Source organism: Cannabis sativa, chromosome 1 (genome assembly GCF_029168945.1).
Source record: "Cannabis sativa cultivar Pink pepper isolate KNU-18-1 chromosome 1, ASM2916894v1, whole genome shotgun sequence".
NCBI lineage: Eukaryota > Viridiplantae > Streptophyta > Magnoliopsida > Rosales > Cannabaceae > Cannabis > Cannabis sativa.
In genome coordinates, this window is record NC_083601.1 from 31,129,933 (window position 1) to 31,155,320 (window position 25,388).

At 30.3% G+C, this 25,388-nt stretch overlaps 1 protein-coding gene, 1 long non-coding RNA gene and 1 other non-coding gene across 3 annotated transcripts; 2 read left to right on the forward strand and 1 right to left on the reverse strand.

Moving 5' to 3' along the window:
- Window positions 1-7,837: 7,837 nt before the first annotated feature.
- LOC115702219 (uncharacterized) lies at window positions 7,838-9,434 on the forward strand. The gene is made up of 3 exons (XR_009683372.1): window positions 7,838-8,157; window positions 8,244-8,308; window positions 9,031-9,434. It is a non-coding gene; the product is annotated as an uncharacterized LOC115702219 (long non-coding RNA).
- A 6,766-nt stretch (window positions 9,435-16,200) lies between these two features.
- On the reverse strand, window positions 16,201-19,305 carry LOC115703615 (bark storage protein A). Its single transcript, XM_030630852.2, has 6 exons — window positions 18,889-19,305; window positions 18,749-18,816; window positions 17,296-17,451; window positions 17,013-17,219; window positions 16,740-16,919; window positions 16,201-16,633 (listed from the first exon to the last, which is right to left on the reverse strand). Exons 1-6 carry the CDS (start codon window positions 19,145-19,147, stop codon window positions 16,448-16,450), a joined length of 1,056 nt encoding a protein of 351 aa, XP_030486712.2. The 5' UTR covers window positions 19,148-19,305; the 3' UTR covers window positions 16,201-16,447.
- TRNAK-UUU (transfer RNA lysine (anticodon UUU)) lies at window positions 16,254-16,326 on the forward strand. The gene has a single exon. It is a non-coding gene; the product is annotated as a tRNA-Lys (tRNA).
- Window positions 19,306-25,388: the final 6,083 nt, after the last annotated feature.

Consider the following 25,388-nt stretch of genomic DNA (forward strand, 5'->3'; position numbering starts at 1 on the left):
GGCAGATTAGGCCCAGGATATTGTAAGGCCAGGCTAGGCCCAGGTTATGTAAGTAATGGCTATGATATGCCAATGTTATGGTAAAGACATGATATGATTGAAATCATTTTTATATGTTATTGCTATGATTGTGCTATGAGCATGATGTTAGGGTTGTGATCCCTACATATATGTAATGGTTTCGTTTAGTACAAATAAATGGTATATGATTAAGCGAGTAAAGAAAAATATATATGAGAATTGGATTAAGCGATTTTCGTTCTCGAGTTATTCTTAGAAAGAGTGATTTTGATAGTAAATTTTATTCATATTTCATTAGTTGGATGGATTAGTAAATGTTTCTTTTATAGTGATATGCATGTAGCTCATTCCTGAGAGTATGTTAACTTGTATGCTTCTAAGCCTATATATTGGCTAGCTCGCATGTGTAAGAAGACCTTTAACGATCTTTAGCTTACATGTAGTTCATGTAATTTATAGAAGACATGTGGTCTGTTTGAATGACATCGGTTTGTTGATGATATATTGGATCGTTATGTGTAGGGCAACATTCTTAATAATTATGCTACGTAACTATAATAACGGAATTGTAGCTTTATGGAGGAAATTAAGTTAAAAAAAAATTAACATTCAATGAAAGAATGGGAACAATTAAAGAGAAGTTTGCATAAGTTCTTCTATCATACTCTTTGTTGTTTGTTATTTTTGTATTGTATAATGTGTTCTCAAGTGACATATAAGGATGTTCATTAGAGAATAAATAGTTTAACTCTTAATGACATGTAAGGATGTTAATAAGAGAAGAATTTTTTTACAAAATTACGAGCATGTTATTGCAAAACTTATGTATTTAAAGCACGTATATGTAAGTTATTGGGATGGAGTATGTTTTGTTATTTAAGTAATGTATAAAGGAATAACTATACTTAAATTAGACTGTATATGTTATGTGTTGTAGTTTGACCAATAAGATAAAAGTTAAGTACATATTTGTTGGGTCCATAAGGTAGATAAGGAGGTCATGTAGTAAGTGGTGACAAACATGAAGTCCCTCGTGTATTTGGTAGTTAAATTTCGAGGACGAAATTTCTTTAAGGAGGGTAGAATGTAATACCCGGTAAAAATATACATATATTTTAAATTTTATTTGATATTGTTAGGTTATTTTTAGTATTGATTTTAGATTAAGTTTAGTATATTTTTAATTGAGTTTTAATCGTGTTTGGAGCATTTTTACGCTTGTTATCTTTTATTTTTGCAGATTTAAAATAGAAGAAGATTAGAAAAATATCAGAGAAAAAGATGGGAAAAGATAAAAATATCATGATATTTAAAATAGAGAAAACTGTGCAAGAAAATAAAGCTGAAACTTCAAGCCTGAATTCGACTGTCTTTTGATTGGATTTTGGAAAAAGTCAAAACATAAAAGTTCTAGATCTCTCTTTTATCTTTCCAGAACATCTTGAATCATCCAATTCCGAGCAATATTGAGAGAGTTATGGCCAAAATACTATCAGTCGACGCAGCAGAAAAATCGCTTCCAACACGGGCCGCGGCATGGCTTTAGCATGCCGCGGCCCGCCTCCCTAAACAGCACAAAAATCGTATTTTTATCTCACGTGGGTGTTGGGGGTTTCCTAGTTTGAATGGGCATTTAACATGTGCGATTTTCCATCTTTTTAGGCCCTGAATGCCTATATAAAGGGAAGAAGGGAGTTGATTTCAGCAAGCAATTTCAGAGAGAATTCAGATACAGAGTGGAGAGATCAACTGCAATATTGAAGGCATTCTTCAGAGGGTTTTCAGCATTCTTCTCTTCTTCTCTTCTCTATTTTCATCTCTTTTCTTAAAGTTAATATGTGTAATTGTGCTTCAGTAAACATGAGTAACTAAACACTTTAATTAGGGTTAGATGGATATTGTTTAACATTGTTTTATGATTTTAATATGATTAATTTTCCCCCTAATTTCTATGTATTCTATTTTACTTGTACTTAATTTCTTTTAATTGTCTGGCCACCAATTAACTGTTTATGATTTTGATGCGAGATCTGAGAAGTGAGTGTCAAATATGCTATAGTAGAATAGAACTGAATTTCGATATAGGACGAGAGTACCTATATGGTTTAGATATCTTATAGGGTTTCTGTGTTTAATGCCTGTTGCATGTTAAATTTATCACGAGAGTAGAAAGTTTACATGTAATTGAGGTTTATATATCTGAGAAGACTATAAATTACCTTAGTAAACCTGCTATTGCATAGAAATTAATATTAGGAAAATAATCATATTAGGCCATATTCAATAGAAACAATTGAAATCGAAGCCCTAGTTTTTATTAACTTTCAATTTTCTTGAATAATTGTTTCTTACTAGTTTCTTATTCTTAATTCTTTCTTTATTTTTATTTAACCAAATAGAAGTAAAATTTTAATTTTAACGTACTTAACTACACTCCCTGTGGGATCGACCTCACTCTTGGTGAGTCTACTACTTTAAACGATACGTACACTTGCGTGTGCTAAATATCGCAACAGATATACAATTTGTGTGAGAATAAGTATTTATTTATTTCTACTAATAGTGAATAGAGACTATTGCTTAAAATAGTATTGATAGATTTCTAAACATAGTTGAAATTATAGTAAGTGTCAAGGTAAAATTATGGTGTTTTTACGAATTAGGATAATTACTCAATTAAAGCCCAATATGAAAGTCTATTAGAGTTTTATAGATTATTTAGTGGGTTTAATTTATTGTATGAGTGCATGAAATAACATTATAATGGAATTAATGTCACAAAAATTCGTAGGTTTGGATAAATTCGCAGGATTAAAAACTGTTTTACTAAAATGATCATATCTAGAGTTTTAGAGCTCCAATTGAGGTGATTCCAGTGGCGTTGGAAAGATAATTCAAAAATCTATAAATTTTGTAGAAATAGTTATATCATAATTCGGAATTTTTCTGGGTGAAAACTGAGCCTAAAGTTACGAAATAAAGGGCTTACTTTTAAAATTTAAAAATTTAGATATTTGTTGATTTAATAAAATTTTAGCATTTTATTATATATTATTATTTTTAGTTAACCTAAACCTATCAGAATACGATATCTCATAATCTTTTTATCAAACCCTAAACTATCATAATTTTATTTTTCCTCTCCAAACCAATTAGTCAAAGCCTCATTCTTCTTCATGTTTGCTCCTAATCAAGGCTTGCGGGCTTGAGACATCAAATAGAAATTTGTGAAGAGGTATGAAATATTTTCTTGCTCAATAATGCTAAATGTTATCTAGGGTTCGGATCTATTATATTTTTTCGTTTTCAGAAAAATAAGTTTCAGTAAAGTGATGATATCTCTCTTGATATTGATCCGTTTTTAGAGATTTTTATATCGTTGGAAAGCTTATTCGATTTCCCATAAGTTTTATGAAGAAACTTTTTGCTAATTCAAAGTCATACTATGTCAAAAAGTTAGTTTTATTCAATATCATGTGATTCGTTTCTTGAATCTTGTTCTGGCAAAACTGTTTTGGTAAAATTGTAATATCTCTTTGAATATAATTCCAATTTCAAAGATTTTGGTATCATTAGAAAGGGAATTTATTTACTAAAACTTTGATGAAGATGTTATCTTCTAGTTCTGAACCATTCAATGTCAAAAGTTTGTATTTTTGCTAAGTTGTGTAATTCGTTACTCCATATTCTTTCTCAGAAATAGTTTCAGTAAAACAATCATAACTCCCTCAGTTTTAATCCATTTTTAATGATCTTTATATCATTGGAAAGATAATAAAATTTCCTATAATTTTTATGAAGACAACTTTCACTGAATTAGTATAGTTGTTGGTCAAAAATAGTGATCTTTCTGCTGTACTGTAAGAGTATGAATTTTAATGTTAGGGCCTTGAACCATGTGTTGTTATAGGTAGTAATGACGAGATAACAAGTCTTAAGCAGCGGAATTTGAGGATCTTGTCCTCAACAAGAAAATTCATTGAGGTGCTTGGAGTAGCAGGAAGGTGTTCTTAACAACTGAGGTAAGAAGAGTGGACATCTGTGCACAGGGTGTATGTTGAAACATACAACTGTATTATGGGTTTGTATTTACATGTTTTATGGTAGATTGTTGTTTTATGCTAATGTTATTAGTGTGTGATAGTGATAAGGCTTTTGACTGTTTGTGTGAGGATAGCACTTATAGGATAGGTTTTCTGCTGCTGGTGTGAGCATAGCACTGCAGGATATATATTTTTGGCTGCTTGTATGGGTTTACTTGCAGGTTATCCTTTCATGGGTGAGTACAACTTGTGATAAGGGATTGCCTTATTGGATGTCGAGTGTGAGAACAGCACAGGGCAGGGCAAGTTACACTTCATGTCTGATCAACATGAGTGGGAGTAGATTATCGTATGTGAGGACAATGTGCGATAAGATACTATGTGTTATGTGTGTGAGTATAGCATGCATTAAGATTACACTGTGATATGATGTTGTATTGTATGTGAGAATAATATGTGATATGACATGTCGTTATATGTATGCAAGTATGGTATGAGTTAATTTGATGTTGTGATATTGTTATACTTATGACTATGTTATCTAGTTGGGGGGTTATGTCCTACATAGTTCTTCTTACTGGGCGTTAGCTCACGGGTACTCTGTGTGCAGGTAAAGACAAAACTAAACAGTGAGGATGGCGAGCTCGAGGCGTGGATTACATGTTAGGGGATTGTCACGATGTTTTGGTTTAAAAATATTTCATTTAAGATTATGATTCAAATAGTTTTTGTAAGGCTTTATATTTTAAAGTTATGAATAAATAAATGTTTTGTTTTAAAAATAATGAGATCTCATGCTTAGTTATTTTTTTATTAAAGAAGTCTTTTATTGTCTTTATCTTAAATGGTTTTAAACGGACTAGCTAGTGTGACGTCTCGGGAAATCGGGGCGTTACAAGCTTCCAAACACTTAAGGACAAACTAATAACAGTCCCTGTATTATGTGTTCCCAATAACAAGGATAAGTTTGTGGTGTACTTTGATGCATCGAAACAAGGGCTGGGATGCGTGCTAATGCAAAATGACAAAGTATTAGCATATGCCTCAAGACAACTTAAGGAGTATGAACAAAGGTACCCAACACACGATCTAGAGTTGGCAGCAGTAGTTTTTGCGCTAAAATATGGAGGCACTATCTCTACAGGGACAAATGTGAAATTTATACCGAACACAAGAGCCTGAAGTACTTCTTTACGCAAAAGGAACTCAACATGAGGCAGAGGCGATGGCTAGTGCTTGTTAAGGACTATGATTGTGAAATCCACTACCACCCGAGGAAGGCCAACATAATATTATGCCAGTGTGGCAATACTAGCACAAATGGAAAAGTCACTACAATAAGAACTCCAAAGAAGTGGTATGTAGATCATTACACTTAAACTAGCTAACCTAACCATTGTCTCAACGCTGCTACAGGAACTTAAAGATGCACAGATTGTTGATGAGTTCTTACAGAAGAAAAGAGCAGGCTTGCCAGAGACGAAGGCAAAGGATTTCTCCGAAGGTACAGACAGCATGCTGTGGTATAAGGGAAGCGTGTGTGTAGCCAACGACATAGAGCTTAAAAGAAAGATCATGATGGAAGCACACACTACACCCTACTCAATGCATCCAGGGTCAACCAAAATGTACAATGACTTAAAAACCTTGTATTGGTGGCCAGGGATGAAGAAGGATGTAGCTGAATTTGTAGCTAGATGCCTCACATGTCAACAAGTTAAGGCTGAACATCAGAGACCAGCAAGGATGTTGCAACCCCTAGAAATCCCTGAATGGAAGTGGGAAGATATAGCCATGGATTTTGTGACAGGACTACCCCGAACAACCAAGCAACACAACTCAGTTTAGGTAATCATAGACAGACTCACCAACTCAGCCAGTAAAGTCTACTTACATCGCAGAGCAGTATGCTAACCTGTACGTGCAAGAGATATTGAGGCTGCATGGAGTTTCAAAGACGATAGTCTCTAATAGAGGTTCAGTATTCACCTCCAAGTTTTGGGAGAGTCTACATAAGGCAATGGGGACACGATTGTAATTAAGTACAACATTTCATCCCCAAACAGATGGACAATCTGAACGCACCATCCAAATACTCGAGGATATGCTTCGAGCGTGTGCACTGGACTTCACTGGCTCGTGGAGTAAGTATTTACCTCTAATGGAGTTCTCCTACAATAATAGCTATCAAGCCACAATCAAAATGACACCATATGAGATGTTGTATAGACGAAAATGTAGATCACCGCTTCATTGGGATGAAGTTGGAGAAAGACGCTACTTAGGTCCAGAAGCAGTTAGAGAAGCTTCAGAAGTAGTTGAAAAGATACGACAAAGGATGCTCACCGCCCAAAGTAGACAGAAAAGTTATGCAGATTTGAAAAGACGGGAGGTTGAGTTTTCTGTAGGGGACTTAGTGTTCTTGAAGGTATCACCTATGAAGGGGATTATGCATTTCGGAAAACGGGGAAAGTTAAGCCCAAGATTTATAGGTCCTTTTGAGATACTAGACAGAGTTGGTCAAGTAGCTTACCGTTTGGCCCTACCGCCAACATTAGCAGAAACACATAATGTTTTTCACATTTCCATGTTACGGAAGTATGTACCTGATCCGACACATGTGCTTAAATACGAGAACTTGAACTTGCAGCAGGATATGAGTTATATGGCACGGCCTGTGCACGTGATAGAAAAAAGAATAAAGGTCTTACAAAATAAGACTATACCCTTAGTCAAAATCTTATGGAGTGATAGTTCTGATAGAGAAGCGACATGAGAGTTGGAGAAGGACATGCAGAATCAGTACCCCAAGTTATTCTCAAGTAAGTAAATTTCGAGGACGAAATTCCTTTAAGGAGGGTAGATTGTAATAACTAAAATATTCAGTTATTATTTTCCTATTATGCTAGTCTATAAATCTTGATGTGGAAATAGTAATTGCATGGAATAAGTTAGCTTTTAGAGCATAGTAGTATTTTTTTTTAATTAAATAAGATTTGTGTTAGTCTAGAAAATAACAAGAATATGAGTATTAGTAGAATGGAAGTATTATTGGACTTCCATTAATTATTATGGATTTTGAATTAGGTTCTTTATGGATTAGACTTAGAAAATTATGAGTAATTTTAGTTATCATATTTAATTAATGGAATGATGACAAATTTTCTATGTAAATAGTACTTTAAATTAATATATGTGACATCAAGAGAGAGAGAGTTTCACTCTATCTTGGACGTGTGGCTTGTGGGTTATAATTTAGAGGTAAGATATTAAAATTTGAATTATGATGGTAGATATTTAGTTAGCTATATACACATGAATGTATGTTGTATGTATGTTGTGATTAGTGAGATTAAGTCAATTATAAGAGTAGAGAATGTAGTTGTATATAACTAAGTACTTTAAAGTTAGAATGGTTATGTGTCATGAAGAGAGAAAATCAAGGTAGTAATTTTTATTATGCTTGGACGTATAGCTCTAAGAACCTAAAGGGAATTATTAGATTAGGTGGCAAAATCCTTCAAGAGTTATTTCTTAATAATAGGAAGTAGTTTTGTACACATTCAATTAAAGAATAAAACAAGAAAAGTGGTTAATAGTTTGAGGGTCAAGTCTATAATCATGTACATACATGCACACATCTTTTTCAACTATTTCAGATAAATCCTTCACCTTTGAATCATTCTTCAACCGAAATAGCAACAAGGAAACTTTAGGATTCCATGTGTCATTTTGTAGATTATTAATTCATTTTAATTGTTTAACTCTAGTTAATTAAGTGAACCACAGTGTAGTTTGTACTCAATGTTATATAAATAAGATCTTTAGCTTTCATTTCCTTTCAAATTCTATAAAGCTTCTCAACGCTCCCCCAAGATTCTTCTAGACCAACGTTTTAAAAGTGCTTTCATTTTTTTGGTTTCTGATACCATAAAAATCAAGCAACCTCACACCATATTTCTTTTTCTCTCTCTCTCTCGTTTGTCCATTCTTCATTTACCAAAATCATATAAAGTACTACAGTTCATATGCTAAGGTTCAAGGGTATTATTATACAAGAGTTTCTGCTAGAACATTAAATAAAAGATATAAGGTATGTATTTTTATTAAGAATATTGGTTTAGAATTTGATTTGATGTCATGATGCCTGAGTCAAATGTTCATGTATTTATGATTAAGGTATTGTTCGAGTTGGTTTTCCTCTAAAAATTTTAAGTGCAATCAAAGGTTTCTCCACATTCGAGGTAAGGAAATTAAGTAGAAAAACATAAGGTTTCTGTATGTAATAACATTCATAGGAAGAGCGGGAATAGTAAAAGAAAAGTTAACTAAGGTCTTCTGCCTGACTCTTTATTGTTTGTTATTTAATGTACTGTGTAATATATATTTAAATAATATGTTTATAAGATTCATGTTATTTATGTATGTTTACAGTATTAGAGCATGGCCATTGCTAAAGGTATATATTTAAATAATATGTTTATAAGATTCATGTTATTTAAGTATGTATGTAAATAATGTGTTTATAAGATTCACATTATTTAATTATGATTGTTATGTTATTTAAATAATGTATAGTAGTTTGACATTATTTAAATTAGGTAGATTATAATGTGACATGGTTTGACTGAGAAGATAATGGTTAAATACTTGACTGTTGGGTCTATATGGTAGATAGGGGGCCATGTAGTAGTGGGTACGATTTTACTGAACCCAGCCCTCCGCCATTTAGTCCAATAGCTCAAGTTTATTTGCCAAACTCGGACTCAGGCGTAATCATTATTATGTGATTTAGCTTAGAACCTAGTTATTAGTGACTAGTGATATAATTAAGTTTATGTTTTGCTATCTGTCTAAATATGTGCATGTGCATTTTAGTTAGGATTTACTTTTATTTATGTGACTATCTAACATACATTTCCTTACTGAGTTTAGTAGCTCACCCTTATCAAATTACCATGTGCAGACCAAGGAGTCTAGAATGCCGGTGGCGAGTGGAACTTTGGGTGCTTGTGTGTGTGAACTCGCTGAGGACCATATAACTGCAGGCAGTCTAGGGCGCTCTGTTTATTTATTTACGTTATTTAACTTATGTCGCAATTATTTTAGTTATTAATTATTATGTCTTTTGTACGAAAACTGGTCAATTGTGAACATTTTCAGGTATTAAATAAAAATGCGACATTATTTTTTTCCGCGTTTAACACTTGTAAATAAAATTAATATTTTTTATAAAAGTACGGGCGTTACACTATATTGCAAAAATAGATTTTCTACTTTTTAGTGTTGGTTTTAAACTGAAATCTATACTTATAAGTAAGTTTATAAAATTGATATTTATTTCACAGTCACAAAAAATTAAAATTTAAGTGTAGATTATTAATGCTAAAACTTGTATTTGTTATAAATATTAATAATTATGTGAATGTCCAAATCTTTTATTTATTACCATTAATTGTAATCAACATTCCTCTTTTTCTTAGTTTCTCTTTTTCTTAGTTTCTTAATATTTCACTCTTGTATTTGTATAAATAGGGGTTCACCCCATTGGAATAAACAACTCAAAAATTCTCATATTCACTTTCTCTTTCTCTCTTCATCTTCTTCTTCTTTCTTCTCATCTATTCTATATTATATTATATTATTTTATAACACGTTATCAGCACGAGTCTCTGTCCAACCTTCAAGCATGATCTCTGCCTAAGACCCAATATAAGTATTTTGTTAAGGTTCTTGAATTGTTTCAAAGTCACGATACATTAAATATATATTTATATATATACTCATCTGACTGAAACAATTTCAAGAATCTTTTTTTTTATTTTATTTTTATCTATATATCTATATATATTATATATGTATGTATATGCTTTTATATGTTTATTATTGATTTCATATATATTATGTTCTTATCATTTATAATATTTACAATATATGTGTGTCAATGATATGATAGAGAAAATCTGTATAAATTATACATATATCCAAAAGATTATGTATCATCGATAAAATATTGCATATATCTTGAAGATTATACATCATCGATAAAATATTGCATATATCCTGAAGATTATGCATCCTTGATAAAATATTGCATATATCCTGAAGATTATGCATCCTTGATAAAATATTGCATATATCCTGAAGATTATGCGTCCTCAATAAAATCTTGCATATATCCTGAAGATTATGCAAACGTAATATTCATTATATAGTTAATGGATATATAATGAAAGAGATGAATACATATTTATATATATGTTCTTGTATTCTTTGAGGACAATGAAAAGTAATCTAATATCGATATAGATTTTGACAAACATTTCCTGAAGTAAATGTTTTATATTTATCGAAGAAAAAAAATGATTGTATTTATGTGAATACAACTAAAGAATCATTAAAAATGATTATTATTGATGCAATTTTATAGTGGGTTTTGAATACCCAAAAAGAATGTTAAGAAAATTGCATTGAAACATCAAAGTATAAGAATAACAATGAGCATGACTAATGTTATTTAAATACATGAGACATGTATTTATTGTTCATCATTCCCTGCAGAGAATGATACAAATTGAAGTCAATTACTTTTAAAGATTCCTCGTATTAGTCATGTTATTATACATTGTTATTACTTGCAATGTTGGAAATTATTGAATCTGACATATATTAAAGATTAAAGTTTGCATACATCTTGGAGACTATGCAAAAATTGCATTCATATATTCTTTGAAATATCGTAAAAGAAATTGTTGAATAATTTCTTATATTTTTATGGATGAACAAGTAATAAATTTTTAAGAAATTTATAATAATGTTCTACTTGTTCAACGTCATTCCCCGAAGTGAATGTAATGATTTTAAATAATCAATGACATTATTTACTACTCAAATATTTCCAGAAAAAAGTAGAAACAACCAAAAGATGAGATACCACACACAATCAAAGTGCATGAAATCTGTATATCATGTGTGGAATTGAATAAAAGTGGTCGCGTACCTGTAGTACGGACACACTTATAATCAAGATAAAAATATACTTGATTATTTAATAGAATGTGAATTGTACGAACTTATTGTACATTTAGAATATTTAAATATCATTACCTAAAGAGAATGAATAGACATGAAATTCTATTTCAAAGAATATAGATTTCACATATATTGGTAATGCCAAAAGCAAATTAATATATACATATTTTATTATTTCTTGAAATCAATAGTTTCAAACTATTGTTGGTACAGGATATGTATATATAGTTACTATATAATTCAGTTTGCATATTCCCAAAAGTGGATATATAATTTACTAATATTTGTTAGTGATCCAATAATATCAAAGTGATAAAGAATCACAAAATGATTATTTGAAAAGCTTCCTGAAGAAGTACATACAATTGCTACTTTGAGTAGTAAAATATCTTTGTATGTACCTAGATGTATAACTTTTATCTAGTTATGAAAGTGATAATAAATAACTTATTATATGTACTTGTTGTACATTTAAATATATAATATATCAAGTCATGATAATTAGACTGATGAATAGTCTATTAATAAATTAGACGACTTGTTAAAAAGATACCAGGAAAAATGAATGATATATTATGATTATATCTATTTGACCATTACAATAACATGATGAAGTTGTCATGTATCTTTTAAATTATACACATCATTGAATTGATGATAGTGATTCCTGAAGAAATATAAAGTTTGATAAACATAATAGTGGCTCCTGAAGAGTGTATATGTTTTGGAGAATAATATAATTATATTATTCGTGTATATAAAAATGAAACTTGTAATGATTATGTTGTAGTGATTTTACATTCCCTTATGAAAGTTTCATTGAAATACAAATTATAGTGAACCTGAAGTTCATGAATTGAATTATTTTGACATGATCAACCATATGCAATAAATTGTTAAAGGATTTGACTAAATTTTGTTTAAGAACCATAAGATTCTTCTCATTGTTAATTTATAAGGCTCAAAAGAAGAATGTGCATATATATATTTGCACATAAAAAATATTTAAATTATATTTCTTTAATAATCTTGAGCCATTGTTAGATTTTTATTGCATAATTTCTTATCGATGTGGTAAGATTATATGATCATGCATTTACAAAATGTGTAAATTTATGTATTTCTAATTATACACGTATGACTCATTCTTAGAAATGAATTAAGTTCATAATAAGGATTGAACTTGAAACTGAAGTTTATTGAACCTGAAGTTCAATCTCATATAGTATATATGAGTTTAAATAAATATTGATTCATTGTGATATATTGAAATCCCTACAGGTATATTAATATTATTAGATATCACAATTTTAAAAAATTCTCTCAATCAGGGGGAGAGAAGCAGTTGGGATCGATGATAATTTTTCAAAAATGATCCTTGCACAAAGTATATAAGAACAATATATAGTTCAAAATGATATATACCAACTGCAAATCAATATTATTCAAAGTTGAGTTAGAATGAGTTGAAAACGCCTGAAGCGTAAATAAACAATATAGAAATTATTAATAAATATTCATTTGATTTAACCTGAAGTTGTTAAATATAGAGGTACTCATAAAGATACCTTAATGTTATAAAGTATTGATGATTAAAATGATAACCGTGATGAAAACGGTACTTGAAGAGACTCCCAAGAGAAGTTAGACATAACACATTTGATCATAATTGAATCCCTAAAGTAATTCTATATAGGTACCAATAAATGATAAACATATTTGAAAAATATGTAATTTGAAGAGATCTCTATAAATTATGTCAATATGGGAGGAAATTATCATTTATTGAAATTTTTGTCGACAATAAATATTGAATGTGTGCATATGCAATTAACTAACATGAGATAGCAAGGATCATGATATTAGATTTGTCGAGAATTATCGACATCCATTTTGTTTTTGGCCAAAATATTATGACGCAGTCCAGGCAAATTTACTCACATAAAGTGAAGTAAGACCTGTAGGGTGTGCAAATAAATATTTCTAATGAGAAATTTGCATATATGTATTTGTACATAATGAATTATTGTACAAAGTTTGCATAGACATGAGATTGATTGAAGGCTTAAATATTGAGAAAATATAATCATGATTTGATTATAGCCTGGAATATATTTTATGAGGATTTATAAGCGTCACATAAATGTTGCAACAAAAGTTATTCATTTGGAGCTCCTAAAATAGTGAGAATTTGAAATAAGCCTTATTTAAAAATTCTAGAAGAATTTAATACATGTCTTAAGTGATATAAATTCTAAGTCGCGCGCACTATATGACAAAGATCTTTGTATGAAATAAAGACATGTAAGTAAATTATTGTTTGAAAAATATGTATGGTTGTCTATGCAGTATAAATACGTAAATTATACGTTGTGATAGACTCTTGAAGAGTTTTTGATTAATTGAAGAACAAAATTTTATTTCTTTTGTATTTCGAGAAATATTAATGTATAAAGTTTGTTCATTAGTATTGAAGTCCTGAAGTACTTCATATGTATCAAGAATTATAGATATATGATCATTTGATATGGAAATTAAGATCATATATATAACAAAGATGAAATAAATATATGGTCTTGGAGTACCATCATTATCACAAATAAAAATTTATATTATCATTAATGTGTTATGTTCATATCTACTTGAAATTTTAAATTTTCGTATGAACAAAGTTGTGTACACACATGAATGATACAATTAGTTGGATAAAGACTAATGTTTCACGAACCCCTCATCTATAATTTAGAAGTCCATACATACTCTGAAAGAGTTATAGAAAATATATGATCAAAGATTATATATGGTGATATTTTAAAAGTGATAACAATAATCCTATGAGTTTTATTATCACTAAAAGAATTATGGATCATATGTGCATGAGGGGGAGACATATTTATGTTGCACTCTTTTTCCCTTAGTTCAGGTTTTGTCCCACTGGGTTTTCCTGGCAAGGTTTTTAATGAGGCAACTTACAAATAATTATGAATATGAAATATATATTGTACTCTTTTTTCCTAGCTCAGATTTTGTCCCACAAGGTTTTTCTGGCAAGGTTTTTAACGAGGCAACTATAAATCATGTTAACATACTTGTATTTTATGAACCAAGTAGAGAATGTGTGTGAGTGAGATCATTGACATAGCATATTCGGGAAACATATGGATTGCACTCAATAAAGAAGTATCAACCCAAGCAATTCTCTATGGATAATATTGCTTGCATCGCTCAACTAAAAGGAGGTATATTGAAGGAGATAGAGTTGGAACACATTTCACGAAATTATTCTTTATACGCTTCAAGAAAATGCATATTGGTGTTCAACATATTCAATCAAGTGCCAATCTTGCAAATTTATTCACAAAGTTATTACCAACATCAACATTTGAGAAAACGGCAGATAAGATCGAAATTCGTCGATTAGAAGATCTCCACAAATGCCTAAAAGAGGGGGACTTAGTTTACACTATACTCTTTTTCCTTTGATCAAGTTTTCAGCAAGATTTTTAATAAGGCAGTTATTATGGACATCCAAGGGGGAGTTTTATAAATATTAATAATTATGTGGATGTCCAAATCTTTTATTTATTACCATTAATTGTAATCAACATTCCTCTTTTTCTTAGTTTCTTAATATTTCACTCTTGTATTTGTATAAATAGGGGTTCACCCCATTGGAATAAACAACTCAAAAATTCTCATTCACTTTCTCTTTCTCTCTTCATCTTCTTCTTCTTTCTTCTCATCTATTCTATATTATATTATATTATTTTATAACAGTATTAAATTTATCGTATACTAAAATGTAATAGACAATTTATGTATTTTTTTTTATTACAATATTATCATTTAGTATTAATGAATGTCTTTAATAGTTATTTTTATTACAATATTATCATTATCTTTTAAGAAAATATATTTTATTTTATTTTTTGGAAAAGGAAATTAATTTCTTAATTATTATTAATGATTTTTTTTTTTAATTTGCATCTTTTTTTTTGAATCAAAGATTGCAACTTTTATTGAAGCAAATCAGCTAACAAAATAGCTTCCAAACCAGAAGGGACAGACCCCTTACTGGAAATACGATCAGGACATGAATCAGAAGAACGAGCTAACCAGTTAATCGCTTGGTTCCCAGATCGTTTAACAAACTGAACTGAAACATGAAAACTAAATAAGGATCGTATAAGATTAATACAATCCGAAATAATAAGACCAAGAGGAGAAAGAATGTGGCTTTTGCTATTGATAGCATTAACCAACACAAGACAATCCGACTCCAAAATAACTGATGTAGGACAAAAGTCCTCAACAACCCTGCCTTCTCCCCAGCAGGATTTAATCCAACTCAAAGCCTCCTTCATGGACAGCGCCTCAGCAACAACAGGGTCAACTTCACCTCGGAGTTTGACAGCAGCAGCGACAAAGCACAACCCAGCATGATCTCTGGCAATCCAACCCAATCCATGACTCCTTTCTCCAGAAAAAAGAGCAGCATCACAATTAACCTTCAACTCTCCCAAAGACGGTTTAATCCAGTGCTCAACACCAGCAAGAGGCTGACTAGAAGAAGACGAAGTTCCTCCATTGTTATTTTGAGCAAATTTCTAAAGTTCAAGATAAGTAATTGCAGATGAAACAACTCTTTCCACAGAAGTAGCCTTATCATTCCAAAATAAATTATTGCGGGCCCGCCAAACACTCCAAAGAATCATTGCCAACTTTTCAATATTCTCTGTTAAATGAGAGTTACAGAAATCTTCAAACCAGCCACCAAAATCCTCATCCCCAGTATTAAGATTCATACCCAAACTACGCTCCACACAAGCTTTGGTAAAAGAACAGCCAGCCATAATATGGTAAGCGGTTTCAGGTTATTATGTATTGGAACACAACTAAAAAATAGTACTAAATATAATGCTTACTCTTCTTTTTTAAACAAATTTAACACACTATCACTATATACTACAAGGTCCATTTAACCTTTTAAATTTAGTAAAGAATCCAAAAAAAAAAATATTAAAAAATATATGTATAGTAAAAGAAACATGTTACAAAGTGGATAAAAATTTATTTCTATGTGTTTAGATAATTAAGATTTGTGTTTGGAAGGAGGCAAAGAATTATAATTTATAATACTTCATTACATTACAAGAAGCCGTCTTAGCTCAGCCGGTAGAGCGCGTGGCTTTTAACCACGTGGTCGTGGGTTCGATTCCCACAGACGGCGATATGCATCAACTTTTGTTTTATTTATGAAATTTTTAATTAGCAAATGTATAAACAATACAAGAACTTTCATTCCATATCTGAGTACTGTAGTAGTACTAGTAGTAACTCATCGTGGAAAACTACATATAACTATAATTGGAATCATCAAAAGCTTTTAATTCCTTCAAGAAACGAATAACAGAGTTGGCTGTATTAAGAGCTGCCAGAGAACCAAACAGCTCAATGGTATTTGTTCCTTCTTGCCCACCAGCTATATCAGAAAGCCCTCTAATTACAAGCACAGGGAATTCATTGGACAAGCTTGTCTGCAAAAAAACACACACCCAATTATATTATTATTCATAAATATTGTATGATCATCTTACTAAACCTTGTAATTTTCATAAAGAGAAATTAGTTTTAAGTAATTACCATAACCACAGCAAAACTTTCCATGTCTGAAGATGAAACCTGAAATGTTTGGAAAAGGAAGTCCCTATAAGCTGCATTGTCAACAAAAATATTGGATGTTGAACCCCTAAGTCCCACAACTAACTTGGGCTTTTTCTCCAAACACAAAGTTGAATTCACACACTGTTTCAGTTCCATCCCCTGAAAACCATAACAATTAGGTAATTATTTGGTATATTTCAATAAAGAAGAGAATATATAGTTAATGAAGAAATATACCAAATCAGTAAGTACCTCAAGTTTGGAAGCAACATGAAGCCAGTGCTGATTAACCTGAGCCCAAACCATGGGCTGTGCAGTGTTTGGCTTCCCAGAATTTGAGTAGAATTGCTCAAAGTTGAACCCAATATGACCCAATAGATTTTCTCCTCCTTCTGGTACATTATAATTCTTCACATCCAATCCTGCAATATCAGTGCTATCCACCGTTGCATTCGGGTTCTGCCAATTAATTAATTAATTACATATTGTTTGTTAATTATTTGTATAATATAACTAAAATTAATTAATTAATTACCAGCCAATCCCAAATGCCAGTGTCGGCAAACTCTTTGGGAATGGTAACATCGCCAATAGACATGGAGTCGTTGATATTCCCAGCAATCCCAAAATGAATAATACCCCTCATGTTAAATACATCTAACATTTGTTGTGTTGTAGCAGCCGCATTGATCTAATTATACACAAAATATTAATTATATATATATGATTCATATTTTAATTTAATAATAAATCATCGTATAAAATTAAGATTAATTGTAACTATATAAGGATATATTCCAAAAAATTCTCTAATAAAATTTTCGGAAAATAATTTACAAAGTTTTTCATTAGTGAATTATAAATTTAGATAAGCGTGTAAAGATACTTCAACATACTATATGAAATGATATTAGATAAATTATTAAATTTAAATTTAATAACTGAAATTGTTTAATTAATTGAACAGAAAAATACTTATAAAAATTAAATTAGGACCTACCAAATCAAAGCATATATTATAATATGAATTAATGAATTATAAATTTAGGTCACTAGCATGTTGTACTCAGAAAAAAAAATCACTAGCATGTAACAATAGTTCAGTATACTGTACATGAAATGATATTATATAAATTACTAAATTTAATAACTGAAATCGTTTAAATTGAACCCCAAAAAACATTTATAAAAAATTAAATTAGCACCAACATATACAAATTGTTTTTGTAGTTTGTTACACCAATCAGTCAAAAAGTAGTGAAGGGCAGTTGGGTTTGGGATGACTTTTGTAGTAGGTTGGGAAGCCAACGACATTGTTCTTTGCTTCATAATATAACCAAATAAAATAAAGGCCACCAATAGTATTAATGCCAATAAATATGAGGATTGTTTTTTTCTTTTATATTTTCTAAAACAAATATTTCTTTACATATATATAATTAGTTAGTACATGCAAGCATATATTTTTTTTACAACGTTTTGATTTTGAAGATCTAACTAATACGAAATAAATTGACAAATATAAATATGCCGAATAATATTTTACAATTTGAATATATATATTTAAATATTTGTAAAAGTGATGGTGATATAATAAACATATCTTTAAAATAATATAAACATGAAAGCTACAAAAAATTGTTTATTTTTTAATTTTTTTAAAATGATTTTTTCTCATATTTTTGTTTGAAAACTAAGTTTTGTTTTTAAATATATATATTTTTTTTAATGAATTCATACAAGATATGACTTTTAATAAAAATTCACACGAGTTTTATTATTTTTTATTTATTTATTTTAAGATTTTGGTGGGCTGCGCCAGGCCCATGCAGCTTATGGTGACACTGATGGACCCATTAATATAAGTAAACAAACATATATCGTGTGGCTGTAAATTATTTATGAAGATGATGATAATCAAGATCTTATTAAAAATCAATCACATAATAATTATACTTTTAAAAAGACTAACAAATAAGATTACTTACCAGTCCAACTCCACATTTCACATAAATGACTCTCTTGCCATAAACATTCCCCACTCGAAATCGCCTGCCTGCAAAATTAAAAAGATATTTAATTAACATTAATCCTTATTAATGGGAAGCTATTGTATTGATTGATTTACCTGATAGATCGAGAAAAGGGTAGTCGGAGTCGGGTTGAAAAGAGCCAGTAGAGAAGAAAGCATCTTCTTCAGGAGGATATACAGTGATAAGCCCAATATAGGGTCCTTTACCATTTATCTGCTTTACTATCTTTTTATATGACCTTTTCCACGACGAACCTGATCCACCTAAATGAGTCGATGACCCAACTACTCCTAATACTAATACTATCTCCCATATCATCAAATAATACCCTAGCCATTTCCAATATTGCCCCATTATAAACTATTCTTTCTTAATTTTCCTCACACCCTCCTCGATCGATCGCTTCTCTCTATGTAAATTTTCAACTCTTATTATGTTATTATATATAGCCCAAGGCTAAGAATTAATATTTTTTTATGACAACGTGATAAGAATATTATTATAAGATAGTGATAATAAAGAATAGAATAAATTACATATCATATAGATATGACAATGTGAAAAATCATATCTAGATTTTTTTTCAACCATTTGTTTGTGCATTTTTCACGTTTTAAAAGCCAATGAATGATTAAACAACGCACACCTAATAAATATATCATTTCTTAATTTGGTTAGTAGTTTTTTTTTACTGTACACTCTTTTGTGTAAATATTGATAAATAGATGCTGCAAAAAAACATGTACAAATTGATAAATAAATATATAATTTAATATAATAATTTCGAAAAATGCAATCATACTTTTTTTTTTCTTGGACAATGCTCAACCATTACTTAATGCAAAATGAAACTAGAATACTTTGATTTTATTTGCATTATTTTTTTTTAAGAAAAAAACGTCCATTCTTCTATTTCTTTAACTATTTTATTATGGCATTGTTTTTTTTAGCAAAGTATTAACGCCTTATAATTATAAGCTAGATATTTAAAAGGAATTAGTAAAATAATTAAATTTTAAATTATTATTGTTTAATTGAGTGTTGTAAAAATTTGTGTAATATTTCAATTTTTCTATTTCAAGAGGTCAAAAAAAACTAGAAAATATATATGATTTAGTTTTAATTTAGACAAATTTATAAAAATACATACAAAAAGTATTTTATTTTATCATTTCATTTTCAAACCTCATTCCTCTATTTTAGCAATATATATTTATATTTTGTTAAAATATTATTAAATATTTTTAAAAGAAAAATATGTCCATAAATTTCTATATGTGAAAGTTTTAATAAATGTTCATGATACATATAGTAAAATCTATTGTCGCTTCAGAAAATGGTAGCTAGTGCTTAATATTACTAATTAGTTTAGTGAAAGTAGTAAAACCTCAACTAATTCGGCACTATCATATTTCTCTTTTACTTAGAAAAGCATTTTATTATTATATAGTATAAAACAGATACAGAGTCACGTTTAAAAAAATATTATTGCCAATGCATTATTGAGATATATTATATTATTTTCTATTTCAATACGTGGACACTATTAATTGTTTTATATTCTTTAAAAAAATATATATTATATTACTAATATATTATTATTATATTATGGTCAATTCATTTTGTCCTTGTCAAAAATGAAATGTATTTTATTACTAGATGAAAATTACGTGGCGAGCCACGTAAATATTAGTTTTATATAAGTTCTAGTGGTTTCTGTTTAAGAATTCAGTAACTAAGCAACGACAACAACAATGGTAGATAAATCTATTTAAGTTTTTCATATTGTAAAGATTATAAATCTAAACTTTTAATTTTCTTGATTTGAGATTTTGAATTGTTCTGATTTATTTGTTTATGAATTTATTGAAATACTTGAATATTTATTTGTTTTGATTTTGAATTGTTCAGATTTATATTGATGATTGTTAATGAAATTAATCTGTAGCTTTATATTTCTAGAAAAAAAAAAAGTATTTTTTAATATAGAGTTTAAATTTTATATTGATGATTGTTAATGAAATTAGTCTGTAGCTTTATGTTTCTAGAAAAAAAAATTATTATTTTATATAGAGTTTAAATTTAAATTTATATAAACATATTTATTTTTAAAAAGAGTAATTCATAAAAAAAAAAATCGCATAAATACACAAATACCAAAAAAAAATACACAAATATATAAGCCCAATGAATAAATTAATTCAAATAGAACATACCTCTAATTTTAGATTATTGGTGATTAGTCGTAATAATTCAAACTTTTGTAAACAAATTAGCTCAATCCTTTTGTGCCAATGTAATTGGAAAATTTTTTGGATAATGAAATGAAAACTACATTAAGAAAATAATTAAATGATAATCATGTAGTTTAATGAAAGAAGAGAATTTAATTCTTACCAACCCCAAAAGGACCAATCAAGAAAAGGGATGTCAAAATGAGCTTGAGTGGTACAGTATTGAAACAGAGGCAATGGCATCGATCCATGTTCAGTTCGGTTAATACTAGGCTTGTCCATACAATCAAACATCATATCAACATCAGGAACCATCCAGGGGTACCTTCTAAGAAGTTACAACAAACCCCAAATCGTAAACATAGCTCGACTCTGTACACACTCATAGTACAAGTCAACAAACAATCTCCCTCCAACAATCACAACCCGAAACAAAGCGAATTCTAGAGCTTTCTTCAAATGGGTCTTCGAGATTCCAGTCAGGGTCCAAGGTTCGAGATCCCGATGGATCCATCGAAAGAATTCAGGGCATGTCTGATTGCCCACAACGGGCACAGAACGACGCCTTTCTGTGATATAATTGTTGGAATTTATTTTACCAGGATCTTAGATCTACTCACAAGTATGTTTATTAACACCCTAAATATGAACTTTCTAAAACGATGAAATAAACACATATAAAGTTTAGGAAACCTTACATTGGGTGCAGCGGAATAATATGACTCCTTCCGTTCAGATATCTAGCCCTTGATTCCTTTCTGTAGTAGAGCATTATCAATATCTGAACCTGGATCTCTTTCTCTGAATCTTTGATGCTGAAACCTCCTTCTTGCTGAAAGTCTTTCTTCACGATCTTCCTCACTATGATTGAGGTATCACTTGATGTGTGTGGGCACTACTCATACACTAAGGATTTCGAAATTATCAAGAGGGAAGAGAAAGAAGAAGTGACAGCTAAAGATAGGGAGAGAGAAAGCTCAGGTTTTCTGAATCAGAAGAAGTATTTTTCCTGAAGCCTTCATTATCTATTTATAGCATTCCACTAGGGTTAGATTTGAATTATATGGCATTAAAATAATGAAAAAATCAACTTAAAATACCTACTAAGGTGGCCGGCCATACACTTAGTGGATTGGGCCTTGCTTTTTGCAATTTTGCAATTTTAACACCTTTTGTATCTGATTTTCTCAAAAATGCCAATTTCCTAATTCAACCATTTAAATGTCAATTCTAACTATTTAATAACTATAAATAATTATTAAATAATATTGTCATTTATCATATTTATTAATTGAACCATACAAAGTATCATAATTAACAAATATGCCCCTATAAACTCTTTCTTTACAATTGCGCCCTTACTTAGTGAAAATTTCACAAATAGACATAGTCTAATTTGTGAATTATAATTGATTAATCAAAACCAATTACATAAGTCTTACAAGCAATATTATCTCAACTAGTGGGGGGACCATGGGTCTATATAACCGAGCTTCCAATAAGTAGATCAAGAATTTAGCACTAAAATTTACTAACTTATTAATTCTTCGTTGAATCCACGCATAGAACTTAGAATTGCACTCTCAGTATATAGAATGCTCTATATGGTCCACCATATAGACACATCATTAGTTATACATTCTTATAATCCTAATTTGATCAATTATCCTCTATATGAATGATCTACACAGTAAAGGGATTAAATTACCGTAACACCCTACTATGTATTTTATCCTTAAAACACTTGACCCCGTATAAATGATATTTCAGCTTATGTGAAATGAGATCTCCACCATTTATTTTCGTTTGGTCAAGCTCGAAGGAGATCATCCTTTTCTTACTATTCGCCAGATAGAAGCTATAGATTCCATGTTTATGCTAGCGCTCCCACTCAATTGCACTACCGTGTTCCCAAAAAGTACGTATCACCCTGACCTAAAAGTAGACTTAACTAACAATTCAAGGAACGCGAATAACCTTTCAAGATTGGGCCTAATCATAACAGCATTAAGATCATTTGATCTAGGATCAACTAGGCGATATTGACTTGAATAGATTTTACGGTAAGTTTAATTAAATCTAAGTCAAAGTTCAATATCGGTCCCTTCCGATGCATACTCCATGCATCCAACCTGAGCTTTACTTTAACCAATGTTCTGCAAAGAACATAGTATTTCTCCAAATACATGTAAACTCTTGTTGTAGATTATCATATCAGTAAAACCCTGTGTCTGATAAATCTAGGAAACTTTATTCACATAGTCATGTTTACTTTCCAATGTGTTGACGGCACAATAAACAGGATCAAGTATGTGAAAAGAGTTTCAGATGAATCTATACATTATGTACATATAATCATGAAATAAATCATGTGAACCATGCAACATTAAATGTTATTTCTGATCTATATTAATAAGTAAATCTGATTATATTGAAATGAGTTTTATTTAGGGCATAAAACCCAACAAACTCCCACTTGCACTAATATAAAACAAAAAGTGTGTTTCAAATAATCTCAACACCTTGATATATAAATCAAGTGTAGTAGTAATAACCTCCTCGTAATAGGATCTGAAAGGTTGAATTAAACACAACCTTTTCTCCACCATTACTCTTCCTTAATCACAAAATCATTGATAATGTGAAATTCCTCTCTATATGTCTACTCTCTTGGGATACTGGATTCTATATCTTTGGCAACTATTTTTGGTTAATCAGGAAATTAACACTAGTAGTTTAAGGCAATTTGGAATGATGCCAAAAATGTATAGAACCTTCCTTAGACTGAATAAGTACCTTTCCTGCAGCTTTAACATTCAGTCCCTATCTGGTAGACCTAGAGAATTCAGATAGGTTTTTACACTTCTCCAAAATCACTATTCCACCCCCAGAGTAACCACCATCTTATCAGAAAGATTTACTAGCACAAAGGCAAATTTCGAAATCTGATATGGTGTAGTCTAAGAGTTTTAAACATACCATTATAGACTAACATATAGTTCCTCTTCTTTATCTTAAGATTTACTTGATTGTCTTCCAATGTTCTTCTCCTGGATTAATCTGATACCTACTCATTACTCCCACTCAACAGCAGGTGTCTGGTCTAAGGCATACAAAAGCATATCTAAGACCTCTCACTGTTGATTTGAGAAATTCTTTCATGGCTTTATCTTTTCTGGAATAGATGAGACTTTTCCTTAGATAAATAAAATCTATACCTAAGAAGTTGTGAAGCTTCTATAGATTGCCATTAGAAAGAAAATGCTTCAGCATCTTACTAAAGTAAGTTGCTTGCATTAGAGTAAGTAATTACCAGGTATACCACAAGCCATAGGTTTAGATAAACTCAAACCTATAATACTAGGAACAGGAAGTTTTGTTAAGTCCATTGAATGGACTTATAAACGAAAATTTCCTTTTATGTCCTTGTAATAGAAAACTTTAGGTTACTCCATGTGAATGGATTAAACCATAGTTCTATTGGCTTTCTTCTTAGTTTCTTATCATGACAATCCATTACTTGTTTAAACTCACAATGGATTTTAATCACTAGTGTCTCCCAAGTTATAAGAAGGTGAGTTCCTAGAAACTCTCCCACTACGACAAGGTACCGTGAATTATGTCGAAGAAAACTAAATGGTATTAACCTCTTTGATTGTGACAAGACAACAGAGGCAGTGGGATCATCCTATGTAAGATGATAGAACACTTTTGGAATCAAGAATTAAATATCTCCCTTATTTGCTACTTGTTTTTCAGACTTAGTCATTTTCTTAGAAAAGTAGTATTTGTTTGAACAAACACTTTCTTATCTATTGACAATGGGATGGTCCACCCCTAATCACTTAGAAAAGCTAACAAACTATGGTTAACAGTTCTAGCTTTTCTTAAGATTTTGATTAGGTCATCCATGAATCTAGTAATGATTTACATTAAGTATACAACCATTACATCATTCTGAAATTGTATTACCATAGAAGATTTAGGCAACGACTAGTAACTAATCATCAATATGCAACTCGAAATTTCTGGGGAGGTAAGTTTGGATATAATTCAAAAATCAAATTAATGATCTTTGAACTGCATATCTACTAACTATTTCTCCACCCCTATCAGTTCGCAAGATCTTTAACCACTTACCTTAATGGTTTTAACCATTGCTAGAAATTAATGAAATTTTTCAAACATTTCAAATTTCTTTGCTAAAAGGTATAATCTAGAGTTATCGTTTTAAGAATACAACGAAAAACTCATATCCGCCCCTGAATGTACATCCATCTGCGAATGAGATGAACTACTTTCAGTGGATATAGGCATATTAACTCTTTGCAGAGATTGATCTTGTCAAATCTACTATGAAC